The sequence below is a fragment of the Heteronotia binoei genome, chromosome 8 (genome assembly GCF_032191835.1).
Source record: "Heteronotia binoei isolate CCM8104 ecotype False Entrance Well chromosome 8, APGP_CSIRO_Hbin_v1, whole genome shotgun sequence".
Lineage (NCBI taxonomy): Eukaryota > Metazoa > Chordata > Lepidosauria > Squamata > Gekkonidae > Heteronotia > Heteronotia binoei.
This window is the reverse complement of record NC_083230.1, coordinates 38,194,839-38,211,109: the sequence shown is the minus strand read 5'-3', so window position 1 is coordinate 38,211,109 and position 16,271 is coordinate 38,194,839. Positions and strand designations below refer to the sequence as shown.

The 16,271-nt window shown below is 42.6% G+C and overlaps 1 protein-coding gene across 2 annotated transcripts in view; it reads right to left on the bottom strand.

Annotated features, from left to right (window-relative positions):
- Positions 1-747: 747 nt before the first annotated feature.
- PDZRN4 (PDZ domain containing ring finger 4) overlaps positions 748-16,271 on the bottom strand; it is a 459,770-nt gene continuing 444,246 nt past the window's right edge. For both annotated transcript variants that reach the window (XM_060244928.1, XM_060244927.1), the window contains one exon: positions 748-2,916. In XM_060244928.1, coding sequence (XP_060100911.1) covers positions 1,390-2,916 — 1,527 coding nt within the window. In that variant the 3' untranslated portion in view covers positions 748-1,389. The remainder of the gene's footprint in view (positions 2,917-16,271) is intronic.

Below are 16,271 nucleotides of genomic sequence, written 5' to 3'. Positions count from 1 at the left end.
GCTCTATGCGGAATATACAGTGCATGTGGAGCGGCAATAGGGTACATAATTCCTCTTATGCAGGAAAACAGCTTGTGAGGGAGACAGGAGCCCTTTCTTCCTGAATGGTGGCATTCTAAGCCCGTTTGGATTTGTCTTTATTTTTTTTAAAGTCATTCTCTACAGCTGTGGTGAACCTGAGTTGAAACTTGGAACTTGGATCCTACTCCCTAAAAACACAAAATTGTTGTTTGGCCCTAAGGCTACCAGAATTCACACCTTAATATGCTATGAAGATATATGGGCTCATGACAAACATATGCAGACAGTGTGAGGATCCAGAAAATGTGATATTATCATCAAAAGGACAATCAGGAGGATATACTTGGGTTTTGTTATCAAGAGATCAATTATGGAAAATGTGTATGAGTTAGATGCATGTTCTACAGAGCTACATTGTTCTCAAGACTAACACCACCTTGTTTCCAAGACTAACACCACCTTGTTCTCAAGACTAACACCACCTTTCCAAGACCAACACCACCAAGACTAACACCACAGTATGATTTGTCTACTGGATGCATTCTACTTCTATCTCAAGAGGATATCTGTTGAGCATAGTTGTACTGTTGGAAATCTGCTCAAAAACTGTGAGGGACAAATGAATAAGGATTTCACATGAATGTTCATTATGTATGAACAAATACCTTTGAACTAGCCCTCAAAGGTCATATATGCAGGAGTAACTTAAACTAAAAACAAAGCATATTTGGTCTTAAAGATAAGAAATAATTTATTTCTCTTCAGTCTTCACAATTACCACAGAATATCTCGTCACACAACCAATGCCATTACATATCACAGGAGAATTGCTCACCTAAACTTTACTTGGACTAAGACAATTGCAAGTTTAAAATTAAATGAACTGTACAGTATGCTATTGGGCAAAATGTCATTCTTAAGCCTCATAAGGAGATGAGGTATGTGATTTATGGACAAAGAATCTGCCATGTTAAAAAATTAAACTGCCAATAAGCAAGAAGACAGTATAAAGCAGTTTTGTTTTGGCCTTGGAGTTTTAGTTAAGTATTAAAAAAGAAAACAAGAGGAAAAGACCCAGTTCTTAACTTCTAATACATAAAATTGGTTACGAAAGTAATTAGTTCTTCCCTTTTCAGATTTTTCTTAAATAGAAAGGAGTATTATATTGCAGAGTAAAGAAAGGCTGCAAAAATACCAGTTAAAGAAAATACTATTGTATGAAAAACAAATGCAAAATTACCAAGTAATTTGCTTACAAAAAAGATCAAACTATAAATAGTCACTAATATATATAAAAATGCCACTTTGAACGAGGCAATCGTACTCTACCAAAACTGGTAGTAGACTTTCCCCCCCAAACAGGTGATTTCATACAGTAGTAACTGATAAAAAAGCATTGTGCACTCTTGTGTCATCTGGAGATTTAGCACCATGTGTCATAAGCTCCTGTATGGTCATCCAGTTGTCCAATATTTTCTTATTCCTTTTTTTCATCATCTTTTTGTGACTGAGTTCAATAATATTAATTTCCTTTTTGCTCTCACTGCCACTTTGAGGGCTTTCCTTAAGACACTCTAATCTGCTACGCATCATGAATTCCCGGCGCCTTCTCTGCTCCTTGGCTCGCACTAGGTGCTGCTTCCGTTCCTCTTTGCTCCAATAACGACCCATCTTCATTTCACTCATTGTATCGTCATCTGTTGTCATCCCACTACGTTCCTCTTTAATTTTTAAGGCACGCTCCTTAAGGATTCTGTCTCTTACTGGTCTTTTTGTAATATACCTTGTCCCATCACTCCTTATTTTCACTTTCCATTCCATCTTGGGCTCTGTACACTTCTGTGAATCTTTGCACATATTAACTAAGCTAAGTTGGCTCTGGGCATACTCCACTGCAGATTTTTGTTGAATCAGCTGCATATAGCTTTGATAATGTTTAGCGTGTGCAGGTATGTTCCCATACCTGTATGAAGAGCTATTGTATGGGGACAGATAAGGAATATGCTCAGGGCTTTGCCTTTCTTGCTCTGTTGATTTGCTGCTTTCTGAAACGGTTTCCTTTTCTTCCAGAGAACTATTTTGCTCAGTAGCTTTGGTTTTTTTTGGAGTTGTATCCCTGCTACTCTGTCTTGAAGACAACTGGCTAGCCACAATGGTACTCCTCAGATTTTTCCTGTTGGTAATGCTGATCATTCTTTGGAGAGAACTATCAGGAGATCGATCTACATTTAGTGGAGTGCTTCTGCAGCTCTCTGCTGTATTGTAAGCACTGGAAGTGTCTTTGTCGGATTTTTCTGGGTGCTCTATAATGTCATCCAGTTTTCCACCTTGAAGATCTATGCTGGTATTAAAACTCCTGAATGTACCACTGTGAAGTGACCAAATGTCTCCATACTGATCTTTTACTTTTTGAAGCTGGTGAGCTTTCATAATGTTCTGACATTCCAGTTCAATGTTCCTCAGTTCCTCATTAAGCAACTGCAATTCATGCTCAATCCCATCTTTTTGTCTTCTGTTACACTCTATTTTACTACTTGAGTAATACAAGTCATACTCTCCATGATTTCTGATCTTGCACTTAAGCTCCAGCAGTTGGCGAAACCTTTCACAGTCCTCCTTCTGGTTGCCAACACCATTTGATTCAATGTATTCCCCAGACACTAGGCTCTCTTTGCACTGAAGTTCGATGCTTCCCAAAGTGTCCTGACTCTGTCCAAGCTCCTGTTGGCTCTGCAGGGTTGTGGTATTTTGCTGTTCTGGAGCATTCTCTTGTTCTGAGCTTTCATCATTCCGCTGACTCTCATCAGTGGGTCCCACTCCACTGTCTTTTTCATTGTTATTGGATGATGAGGTAGCAGTGTCTGTGGTGCCATCTTCTTCCTCATGTTTCTTTGGCTGGGAAAACAAATAGTTCATGATCACTAAACATCACAGAGTCATTAATGTAGGATCCATCTTTCTGTTTTCTCACATTAAAAAAATTCTAAACACTTCATGTTTATGGGAATTAATTAGTACTGTGCAGTGGGGAAAGGGTACTGAATTTGGACCAACAGGAACAGGACTGAGTGCAAATATAAATTCACTGGGGCAAATTACATGGCTTCTGCCTTAGTTGGTTTTTTCCCAGTAAAATAAGAATACTAGTGATCTGTCTTACATGGTTATAACAATTAAAATTTAAAAGCATTCATCCAACTATTCTACATTTCTCCCCTTTGGTTGTGTCTGTGCATAATTCAATTTATGTTGTTGCACCAACCCTACACATCTTATTCATTCTAAATGGGGCACAATTAGTAATCTGTTCCTAATTAATTCCACTAAGCATCTAAAGGCAAAGGTACACAAAAAATTACAGATCCAAGAGATTCATCCAGGGGTGTCAAACTCAATGAGGGCCAGATCTGACATAAATGAGACCTTGTTGGGCTGAGTCATGTCTGTCATAAAATTTAATGCCAGGTAGTGGAGATATAAACTTTATAATGGACACAGGCAAACACATTTAAAGATTTTTAAAAATGTGTATTTTATTTAAACTGAAACAAGGCAGTTCTTGGAGGTACTTGACTAGATAACCTGTTAGAGTCCTTTGTGGGGGTGAACAAACATGTGGACATAGGGGACCCAATAGATGTTGTTTACCTTAACATCCAGAAAGCTTTTGGTAAAGTTTCTCATCAAAGACTCCTAAGTAAGCTCAAGAGTCATGGGGTAAAAGGACAAGTCCTCTTGTGGATCAAAAACTGGCTAATTAATAGGAAAGAGTGAGCATAAATGGGCAATTTTTGCAGTGGAGGGTACATAAGAACATAAGAGAAGCCATGTTGGATCAGGCCAATGGCCCATCCAGTCCAACACTCTGTGTCACACAGTGGCCAATATATATGTGTGTGTGTATATATATACACACACACACACACACTGTAATAAGCTGTGGGGTACCGCAGGGCTCAGTACTGGGTCTGATGCTTTTTTTGTTCATTAATTATTTGGAGTAGGGAGTAAGCAGTGAAATGGCTAAGTTTGTAGATGTTCAGGGTGCTGAGAACCAGGGTGGATTGTGAGGCACTCCAAAGGGATCTGTTGAGGCTGGGCAAGTGGGCGTCAATGTGGCAAATGAGGTTCAATATTAACAAGTGCAAAGTAATGTGCATTGGAGTCAAAAATCCTAACTACAAATACATGTTGATGAGGTGTGAATTGGCAGAGACTGACCAAGACAGAGATCTTGGGGTCGTGGTAGATAACTCACTGAAAATGTCGAGATAGTGTGCGACTGCAATAAAAAAGGCCAACACTATGCTGGGAATCATTAGGAAGGGAACTGAAAACAAATCAGCCAGTTCTGGGTTTTGGCATCTTGAGCTCAGTGGGGTCCGTGGAGCTTGCTCGTGGCGGCCCCTACCCCACCGGGTGATAGGTGGGGTGCCACAGCTGTGACATCCCAAAGAAGACTCTGGAGGGGTCTTCTGATAGCAAAGAGCTCTACAGGAGCCAGGGAAACAGCGGGAGCCAGTCCCTGTCTCTTATGTCTGCCCCAATGCACCTCTGTCGTGGTCGCCATGATGGGAGCAAGAGATGAATAGCCCACTGCTTTCTTTTTCTAACTAACTTCTACTATACTATACTATATTTCTACCTTAAACATTGAGATGCTACAGTGCAAATAAGTCTTTCTTTTTATTACCACCAACTAATGGATCTTCTGGTATAACGCCAATCGGGACTGTTGAAAAAAAGGGGGAAGAGGAGGATATTACCCCCTTCTCTTTTCCAGAGTGAGGTTTCAAAAAGACAAAGAACAAACTTAACAACTCTAAAGAATTTAAATCTGAATGAATTTGGCTTACAACTAAACAAGCTACAATGAGAGTATTATTTTATCTTAATATGGTCTGAATAAAAGTCACATATATTTTTAAGAGAAATGCTTCTGATATCTGATTGGGATGGAATTGATTACAAGCGGACTGTAGGAGGAAAGCACACAGCCAGAGGAGATTCAGAAAGATAGATTATTTGGGACTAGGAGTTGTTTTTTTAACTTTGATTACCAGACTGAGTTTAACTGTAGAGAAGATGGCGATTCAACCAAATGAAGCATTTGAAAAAAAAAAAAAGATATTATGGTTGCCATATTTTCCTTAAAGCAGGAAATCAGTCTGTTGGCAGAGTTAATACAGGACAAGGTGGAAATCTTTGTTTTAAAACACAGCGAAATGGAAAATATATATGAGTGGAGTGATGAAGGGATCCCAGTGATGTCTACGGAGGTGAAAGATCTTAGAAACTTGAAAATTTGGTCTGTAGTCCTTTACATCACCAAAGAGATCTGCAGCTTCACAACAGGTTGCCTGGTCTCTCAAAATGGCCACTATGCAGCCCAGCCCAGTGATAGGTCTGCTCTCCTTGAGGGCCTGGCCCAGCACTCTCTGCCTCCTTTCTCCCTTGATGGGGAATATCTCCAAATCTTCTTCCTACCCAGGAACTGGTTTTCTTTTTGCTAGAGCACTCTGGGAAGAAAAGCTCCAAAGCACATCTCGAACTCTCATTTGGCCTCTGTAGCAAATAACTCCCTCTGTGGTTAAGAAGGGGAGAGGGAAGAGAGAAGTCTACTACCCTTGTGAGCTAACTCCCTCCCACAGGAAAAAAAAAACCCTTTTTAAAAGTGAGTTCCAGCAAGGAAGGCATTTCATCACAGACAAACAGGCTGCTTGCCTGTAACTGATGATCTTCGAGTGGTCGCCTGTGCAGTTACATACATGGGTATTGTGCTCAGCCATGACCCCTAACTCGGAAAATTCAAAAGCTTGCCTCAGGCATTTTGGCATGTTCCTAACCATCCTGGGAAGCAGACACACTCTGCGCATGCCTGGGACGAGGGAGGAGTGAGCCGCCCACTCAGTTTCTTCCAGCCACTACTGACAATTGAAGAAAGTGGAGAGGTTCAAACTGGTTGAACACAAAAAAATAAACTGTGCCAGCAGTGGGAAAGGCTGGGTGGGCGTGTGTGACTGCACAGATGACCACTCGAAGATCATCAGTTACAGGTAAGCAATCTGTTTATCTTCTTCGTGGTTTCTGTGCAGTTCCACACATGGGTGATTAGCAAGCTGTCTCTAACGGTAGGATGGAGGGTTCTGGCATGAGATAACCCAACTCCAAATACCATACCTGCAGGGGGACCTTCCTGAACAGGATTCAATGAAAAATCGAATGAAGAAATGCCTGGCCGAAGGAGGCATCTCGCCTGGCACGGATATCTAGTGCATAATGCAAGATGAATGTAGACGGTGAAGACCAGACGGCAGCTGCACAGATGTTCTCTAAGGATGCCCCATGAAGAAGAGCCGACAAAATGGCTACAGTCCTGGTGTAATGAGCTTTTGGAGGATCAGGTAAGGGCTGTTTAGCAAGTTCGTAGCATAGTGAAATGGCAGACAAGACTCATTTGGATAGGTGTTGTGTTGAGATTTTTGAGCCCTGTTTGGGGTTCCTGTAAGCAACAAAAAGGTGGTACCTTACAGAAAGAGTGAGTCCTAGACAGATAAAAAGCTAAAGCTCTGCGAACTTCTAGGTTATGTAACGCCTTTTGGCCAGCATCCTTCAGATCCTGAAAAAAGGAGGGTAGAACTGTAGAATGTGACAAATGGAATGATGATACAACCTTTGAAAAGAAAGCAGGATTGGGACACAACACCACCTTGTCTCTATGAAAAACAGTATAAGTTAGGTCTGCACGGAAGGCGCAAATGTCACTGGCATGCTTCCCTGAAGTTAGGGCTACCAACAGTGCAGTCTTCCAAGTAAGTAACTGAAGAGAAATAGAAGCCATAGGCTCAAATGGAGGTTGCATCAGGTGCGTGAGAATCAAAGACAAACTCCAGGAAGGAAGGAAGCTTCTGACTGGAGGGTGTAAACGAAGTAATCCTTTCAAAAATGACTTGGTAATGGAATTAGAAAAAACTGTCTGCCCATTAATAGGAGGGTGATAAGCTGATATGGCAGACAGATGGATATTGAGTGAGGAAAATCCTAGACCAGAGTCATGGAGTGTTAGAATGTAAGTCAATATGTCGGAAATAGATGCAGACTGGGGCACAAAGTGGTGTAGGGTGGCATAAATTGAGAAACACTTCCATTTATGGTGGTAGGAGCGATGGGTAGATGGTTTCCTAGCATTGATGATAATATCTTGAACCGAGGGGGGAAACATCAAAAGTGGATCCTCCAGGCTGTCAGTCTCAACATGGCTGGATTGTGATGAAGCACTTTCCTGATCTGTTGGGACCACAAATTCCTGGCCAGAGGGAGCCAATAGTGAAGGTTGCGAGATAGGACAATCAGTCTGGTGAACCATGGCTGTTGAGGCCACCATGGCGTTATCAAGATGCAGTCTGTCCAATCACAAAGGATCTTTTGAAGAGTCTGGTGATAAAGATTATTGGTGGATAAAGGAATGCAGACCGCCTGACCATTTGCAGAGAAAGGCATCCTGAGGACCTCTGCTGTAAAACTTTGCACACTTTGCATTGGACGGGGAGGCAAAGACATCTACTAGAGGAGTGCTGAAATTCTGAAACACCGGAAGGAGGTATTTGAGTTTCAGAGACCATTCGTGGTTATCTGTGGAAGACCGACTGAGAGCATCCGCCCAAACACAGTTGACACCCGGTAGTTGGATCGCTGTGAGGAAGATGTTGTTCTTGATACACCAGGTCCACAGGGAGGTTGCCAGCTTGCAGAGAGTCGCAGATACTGTCCCCCCCTTGCTTGTTGATGTAGAAGACTGTCATTAAGTTGTCTGACGTTACCTGCACGTGCAATCCCCAAATCAACAGGAGAAAGGAGCATAGAGCTTGGTCTACTACCATTAGCTCCAAGTAGCTGATGTGGAGTGAGCTCTCCCTGGTCGTCCATGTGCCTTGGACAGTGAGATCTTCAAAGTGAGCTCCCCAACCCCAATTCGAAGCATTTGTCGTCACTATTGTTGTGGGAGAAGACAGTAGAAAGGGTTTGTGTAAGAGCAGGTTGGCATTCTCTGTCCACCATAGTAGGGAATCTCTGACCTGGAGTGGAATTTGAAGAGTAGACATTTGATGCTGACGATGTGGATGAAAGGCACGTAAAAACCACAGTTGAAGTGCGTGCATTTTGAGAACTGGCAAATTTGAGAACTGAGGTGGTCGCTGCCATGAGACCTAGCATTCTCTGTGTCTCTAGGGCTGGTTGTACTGGAGGAGAAATGATGGACTGTGCTCGAGACTTCAGCTGAAGACTGCAGTCGGCAGGAAGAAATGCCAGATGCGGAATCGTACATAGACAAGCTCTTCTATGAATTGAAGTTCTTGAGAAGGCGCAAGTTTTGATTTGTCAGATTCATGCACAGGCTTAGGGAACTCAGAAGTTTCAGGGTGAGTGAAATGTCCTTCTTCAGTTGATTTGGAGATAGAGTGGTCAGGAACCAATCATCTATGTATGGGAAAAGAGAAATCCCTTGTTGGTGGAGAAAAGCAGTGATGACAGCCATGCACTTCGTGAAAACATGGGGGGCGGTCAATAGGCCGAAGGGAAGTGCTCTGAACTGAAAATGGCAAAGACCGATGGCAAACTTTAGAAACTTTCTGTGATGCTGGCAAATTGTCACATGGAAGTAGGCATCCTGAAGGTCTAACGACACTAGCCAAGATCCCTGAGGGGTGAGAGGAAGACTGCAGGATTATCATATGGAACTTCCTGTGTGGGATAAAGGTGTTGAATTTTCGAAGATCCATTGTAGGACGCAGAGTGCCATCTCTGTGCGGGACCAAGAAGTACTTGGAATAGAACCCCATCCTACGATGGTAGCTGGGAACAGGCTCTATGGCTCCCTTGTCCAGGAGATTCTGGAGCTCTGTGTCCAGTAAGGGGGAAGTAGGAGTTCAAATGAAACAATGAAAGAGGGGAGACTCTATGGCATATTCGTGTTTTATGACCTTCAGGACCCACACGTCTGTGGTGATGGATTCCCAGGCTTGCAAGTAAGGGCAAAGTCTTGTAAGAGGCAAGGTGTCGGGTGAGTCAAAAAGACTGTTTAGGAGTTTGAGTAGATTTCTTAGATGACTATGATCTAGACTTGTGTTGGAAAGCCTGATTGGCAGGTGGGGCCTTGCGCTTTCAGAACTCCGATTGCTTTGGAGACCTAGGATGTTTGAAATAAGAGGATTTCCAGGTACAGGAAAGGTTGTTGTGTCACTCCCAGACACTTTGTACGTTTTCTGCCGTCATCCACAGATGTGAGGATCTCATCAATTGTGGTACTGAAAAGACCCAGACCATCAAAAGTTAAGTCTTCTACCTTGTGCTTGATGTCTTGTTGCAAGGAGGTGCTGCGGAGCCACTCATGGCGGTGAAAGGTGACAGCTACAGCCATAGAACGAGAGGAGCAGGATACTGCATGACACACCAAATTTATTTGTTGCTTACGGTGAAAGGTGACGGCTACAGCCGTAGAACAAGAGGAGCAGGATACTGCATGACACACCAAATTTATTTGTTGCTTACTCACTCTGGAGATGTGTAGCAGATTTCTGGGAAGACTTAGGAAGAAATGGAACAAGTGAGTTCAGCTGACTGGTCAAATTAAAGGCATAGGTGGAGAAGTGGGCAAGGTAATTGTGAATTTTTGCAGTTGTAGTAGTTACGGAGTAGAGCTTACGACCCAGAGTGTCCAGCTTTTTCCCTAACAGGAGGAGCAGGATGTCTTGTTTGCTTAGACTTTGAAGCTGAGTGGACAATCACCAAGTTAGGAGGTGGATGAGTGAAAAGGAATTTGGAATCTGGTGTGTGGATCCTGTAAAGGGATTCCAAACGATGAGGACAGGGAGAGAGAGATTGTCCCAGGCCTCTTGAAGACCATCCAAGTGTACTGGCAGCAACGTCCAATACCTTGGGCAAATATGTAGACAGCTTAATGTTGAGAGCATTGGCCATATTGGAAATTAGGTCGAGATATGCTTTGGATCCTTCAGACTGTGATAAGTCCACAGAGGGACAACATCTGAAGCAGGAGAGGCCAGAGCATCATTATCTTCTGACGACTGATCTGACTGGTCAGTGTTGGAATCGTCTGGGGCTTGAGGAGTACTAGAATGAGGATCAGGTGAGTGTACATCCTCAGGATGCTTATCTAGAGGCACGATGGGTTGAGCTGGCATGGCAGGTTGAGATGCGGAAGGTCTTGGCAGATGCAGGGGCTCTGGAGCTGAACCAAGTGATCGAGGCTTAGTTGAAGAACATCGCCGTATCGAAGAGACTCTAGCCAGACTATGACGTTACTGAGATGGATAATACTGAAGATTACCGAGGGTAATATTGAAGATACTGTGACGAGTAGTACTCTTCCAAAGATGGAGAGCGAGAAAAATAGTGGTGACGATACTGACGACCATGCGCTCCATGCGCTCTAAGAGATGGAGATGGGGATGGGGTCTCAGATTGCCGATAGGCATAATGGGAATGAGGCGAACCATGGTACCGGTGAGGCGGATAGCCAGCATCATGTGAAGGTGAGTAACGAATCCGGGACCGGGATTGAGAATGGGCACGGCTAGTAGTATGTGTAGCCATGTCTCTGTAAGTCAGAGAAAATCAGCGCTGTGAAGAATGAGACCAGCGTGGTTGAAAACCCTCGGAGACTTGTACTAATGACTCCCTATAACGCAGAGATATTGCAACGTCACAAAAACTGTGGGTACCAAGGATATTAAACTTGGAGGCTCGACTCCGAGATTGAGATGAATCAATTGGTACGGGTTCAAGAATTTCCTCAGGCAGGTCCAGAGGATGGACGGTGATCTCGAAGGAATCCGAATTATAGTGGAGGAAGTGGTAGTATCCAAAATCATGCCTGTTGGAGCCGAGAGTTCCGGCGGCATTGCCAGCATGGACACCATTGCAGATTGGTTTGAAACTGTGGGGCTCAACTTCGAGTATGAAGAAACTGCTGTCGACTTTGAGCCCAAAGAAACTGCTGTCGAGGGAGGTGTTAGAATTCGAGTCGAGGAAGCATATTTCAAACCCGAGGAGCGGTAATGAGAAGCAACACGAGGATGGGACTTGCAAGGCTTCTTGGAGGGAGTCTGCTGAGTGTCCGCATCCCGCTTTGTATGCTTGTCGGATTTAAGTTTCCTGGGAGCTGAGGCCACTGAAGCAACTGAAGAGGCTGAATCCGTTACAACTGGTAAAGAGGCGCCGGAGTCGGACCCGTGGGACATAGCAGGGCAAAGAGAAGATTCCAGAAGATGGCTTCTCAGTCCTAGCTTGTTTCCCAAAACTACTGCAGTGCACACAAGTCTCTACACGACGGGACTCCCCCAAACAAAACAAGCAGAAAGTGTCCATCAGTCAAACGGATTTTTGCCCCACACCTAAGGAACTTTTTAAAAGGGATTTTGTCTCTTCCTTCCAATAAAAGATGGAGGTCAACGAGGAGAGGTGTTGATGGAGTGGTGGTAAAGAAGAAACCGAGTGGGCGGTTTGCTCCTCCCCCGTCCCAGGTATGCGCATAGCGTGTCTGCTTCCCAGGATGGGCGAGAAACGCGCCAAAATGCCTGAGGCAAGCTTTTGAATTCTCAGAGTTAGGGGTCGTGGCTGAGCACAATACCCATGTGTGGGACTGTACAGAGACCACAAAGAAGATCAGTAAGATGTAGCAGATAAAAATGAAGGCAGACCTTGTACATGTAGATGGATATAAGATGATGCATCAGGTCCAGCATGAAACTATCCTCGTAAACAGAACCTGTCTTCTATCTCCATAGGGTATTGGACAAAACCCTCCAAAGAAATATGATATCTGATTAATTGGATGTATGAAACCTGTCCCCTTATTTCCAAGGAGTTTCCTGCCTCAAAATCTTCTGGACAATGGTCACATATATCCAGCATATTCTGATTTGGCATGTGTAAAGAATGATTGTAAAATGTTTAGCAAAGAATAATACCCTGGTATAAATATCCAAGGAAGCTCTATTGTGAAACAGCTGGTCCATCAGAATTTGAATTACTGGGGTTCTTGTCTATTTCCACTGGCACATAAAGAAGGGAAATAATTCCCATTCCAAAATTTGAACTGTGAAGTGGTCTTATTGACTTACAAGACAAACACTGATTTCGACTAGTAGTGTTTTTTTGGCGAGTTGGCTGTATATGAAAGTGCAGTGTTGCACATTTGGAATGTTTGAAACGGATGTTTATTACATGCTGTTCACTGTTTTATAAATTGCTATTTAATTGTTTCTGTTCTTTTTTCCTGATCACATATATATCTAAGCAAAGTCTGAGGACAATCACGTAACTCCTGTTTTTTTTTTTTTTTTTAACAACTTTTGTACATGTTTGGATTGTGGGAGTTTTCCTCCAGAAGAAGCACTTGTGAAAACAGATGTGGCTTATAGTAGGGACCAGAGAATGCGATATCATTGCTTATTGATGGAAATATACATTTAAATATGCATCAGTATGTGCATTCTATAAAGAGTAATCCAGCACTGACAGATATTTCTACTTTCTGATGTTTATTCAGCCAATATTTCTCCACCTAGGCTTTGTTTATCAAGCTACCACATTGTACTCCCTTTGACAGAATTGGACACAAGGAAGGACTGTGGTAACTGTTTTCCCATAAGGAAATCAAATTGTGATTTCCCATGGCTGCATTTCAAATACACCAGGAATGTATTCCACATCCACAATAGAATTAACTACTGTGTGTAACAGTAATGGGAATAATATTTGTCCTTTGGTGGCTATTACAATAAATACTCCCAGTAACTCTGGCAATATACCAGCGCAAAATGGCACAGTGGTTAGCTTTGCTAAAAATCAAGTCTAATTCAAACACCAGATACAACGGGAGTGCACAACTGGCAGTGATTTTTTAAAAATCTGTGCTTCAGGTACCAAGGGTTGGGGAACATAGGCAGTATTGCTCATCTACCCGAATGGCAGAAGTTACATATTTTGCAGTTTACCTCCCATCCTGAAAATCATCTTCCCTAGAAGCATGGGCTACAGCTTTCACATGTGCTAAAGTGAAACTCTTCTTATACTTATCATGGCACAAACTCTAGGCTTGAGCCCTGCCATTAAACACACACTTTACCTTTATCCCTAATTTCTTGTTAATGTAAATTCCCGGGTTTGAATATGCAAAAGAAAGACAAAAGGCTGCTATATGTGTCACTGGATTTTCTATATGGAAAATGTAGAGTTAAAAATTAAGATAATAATAATAACATTTAATTTATATCCCCCCCCCCCCTGCCAAAGCAGGCTCAGGGCGGCTTACAACATTATATAAAATACAAAGATTACATAATAAAACAACAATCTGCAACATTATACCATTTCCTTAAAATTCCCTTAAAACCATCTAATTAAAACCAACAAGAGTTAAAAGTTAAACTCTGATTTCCAATATAGTTAAATCAAAATGGTCTGCCTACTTTGGGCATTATGTCAAGTATTTTTATGCATCCTTTTTGACTCACCCTGCATTAATTGCACTTATTTATTGTACTTTTTACTGCAAAGAGCATTAGTTGTCTGAGCACTGAAGAGGTGCAGGGTTTTTCTCTTTTCAGACTGAATAGTAGAGTTGAAGGCATTTTTGTCCCATTTCATTTACCCAGTTTCTCATCCAAAGTGCACACAGTCTATTTACAATAAATCTAAGTGCACACAGCACCAGGCAAATGTGGTTGCTTCCTTAAGAGGTTTAATTACATAATTAAGCATAATGGCTAGTAATAATAAAATGCGATGAGAGGAAAATGCAGTGTACTAGTAACAGAGAACCAAATTCAAAGAGGCTGACTACCCTGTTAGTAATTGCTATTTTCCTCTATGTAGACATACAATGATGGACGGGGTGGGGGGAATTAGCAACATACAGACAAAAACCCCATTATTACCTTCAAGAGCACAAGCCCACCAGCTAGTCTTTTATGCACAGTTGTTTGAAGAGATTGATGCCAATAGGTCATTACAGAATAAAAGCAATTAAGTATGTTCGAATGTAAACGAAATGTAAAATGAAATCAGAAAGTTGGCAAGAAGTGTCTACATGATAATTTCTGAGTGGAGAGACACTTCAAGGTGTCTATTATCAAAGTGTCTGGTATCAAGGTTACTACTGGAATGGTCTTCATGTCAATTCCCACTGTTGCACTGTTCTGCTGGCATGCATTGGCCTCTCTCATGCCATCTCCTTTAACACAGCAAGACTTCTGAGATTTCTAACATAATATTTGATAGGGCTAAAGTTTGTCTACAAGTCTGCCACACCTTCCATCCTGAGAATCATTTCCCCTAGAAGGGGGAATACAGCTTCCACATGTGCAAAGTGAAATGCTTTTTATACACATCATGGCACATACTCTAGGCTTTAAACTCTTTGCATTAAACTCTTTTGGGAATGAATCATATGTGACCTGATGTAAAACAACCCATGGCAACTATCATACATTGGACTTCCAGACCTCTACTCCACAAAGTGGGATATTACTGCACACTGGCTTTTCTAATCACCATTTGATGGAAGAAACATGGTCCTCTCAATCTGCTATGCAGAATTTAGCACAGCTAGAATGATCTGTCAGCTGCAGCATAAAACTGAGACACTAGAAGAAACTGTTCAATACTGGGGTGCCTTTTTAATGAAGTCATTTATGTTTCAAATAAACATGTGCTCTACTGCACTTGAACTCACAAACACAGAGAGTAGAGAATAACATAGGGCACTGTACCATATTCTGCTAATCCTTCCCTCTCTCTCCCCCCCAAAAGATGGTGGCTGTTCTGAGACAGCAAGTTAGGCCTACTCTTTAAACAACAGGACTACGTGGTCACTGTAAGTAAGCTGTGTCTTTACAGTCTGCACACACTAGATACTGTTGTTAATAGAGTTGCCAAGTCCAATTCAAAAAATATCTGGGGATTCTGGGGGTGGAGCCAGGAGACTTTGGGAGTGGAGCCAGGAGACACTGGGGGCAGAGCCAGGAACCAGGGTGTGACAAGCATAATTGAACTTCAAGGGAGTTCTGGCCATCACATTGAAAGGAACTGCACATCTTTTTAAATGCCTTCCTTTCATAGGGAATAATGAAGGATAGGGGAACCTTCTTTTGAAGCTCGTAGAATTGGACCCCCGGTCCAATCTTTTTGAAACTTGGGGGGTATTTTGGGGAGAGGCACTGGATACTATGCTGCAAATTTGGTGCCTCTATCTCCAAAGACAGCCCCCCCCCGAGCCCCAGATACGCGCAGATCAATTCTCCATTATTTCCTATGAGAATAAGTCTCCATAGGGAATAATAGAGTTCCCTCCCCTCCCCCCGCTTCTCTCTCTCACTCACACACACATGTAACTGTCTCTGGTGCCTCCACAATGAGGTCTGGAAAGTACAGGGGCTATGCTGCTCTCTTTTGCACACACACTCACTTGCTCTGAAATGAAAGCAAAACAAACGGAGGTGCTGCGCCCTGACAAGCTCTGGTGTTGCTGACCCTTCCCCATGAAGTACTTCCTGCTTCTGGCTCCAATTTAAAGGTACACACACACACACATTTTAAAACCGGACCTGTTTGCAGGTCCTGCTGGAGATCTAGAGGTACATGGTGGCTGTGGGGGAGGGGCTTCCCCCGCCGGCCAGCCGGCTGGGGGCAGGGGGAAGCCTGTAAAACTGGAGAGTCCCCTGCTGGGACCTGGGGATTGGGAAGTCTACTTCTTAACCATCTTGCCAATTCTATGGGTAAATACTAGATAAATACTAGGGATACTAGAGATGAGCAATAAAGAGTTGGAAGTATTTGAATTTCACAGAATAAAGCATATTTAGAATGTAGAAAATATTTCCAAATATCAATTTTATAATTCCAGTTATTATGAATGTCTGGATATTCAGAATTCCAGTAACTCTACAGAATTAAGGCTCTACAGAATGAAGGCAGGGAATTAAAAGTGAAACATATCCACAAGCCTGACTGATAGCAAGGATGATGGCACAAAGAAGCAAAGGGGCCATCTCCTGGTTTTGCCAAGGGAGAGGAGACAGAGATGGGAACAAGCCTGTAACTGATGTCTGTTGGTACTTGTGGAATCCTGAAGCAAGCACAGAAATGAGAAATCACTTTCTCATTGATCCTTTCCAATTGAAAGGTGTGCATAGCTGCTTTATAATTCTCCTGCCTTCCACTGACTA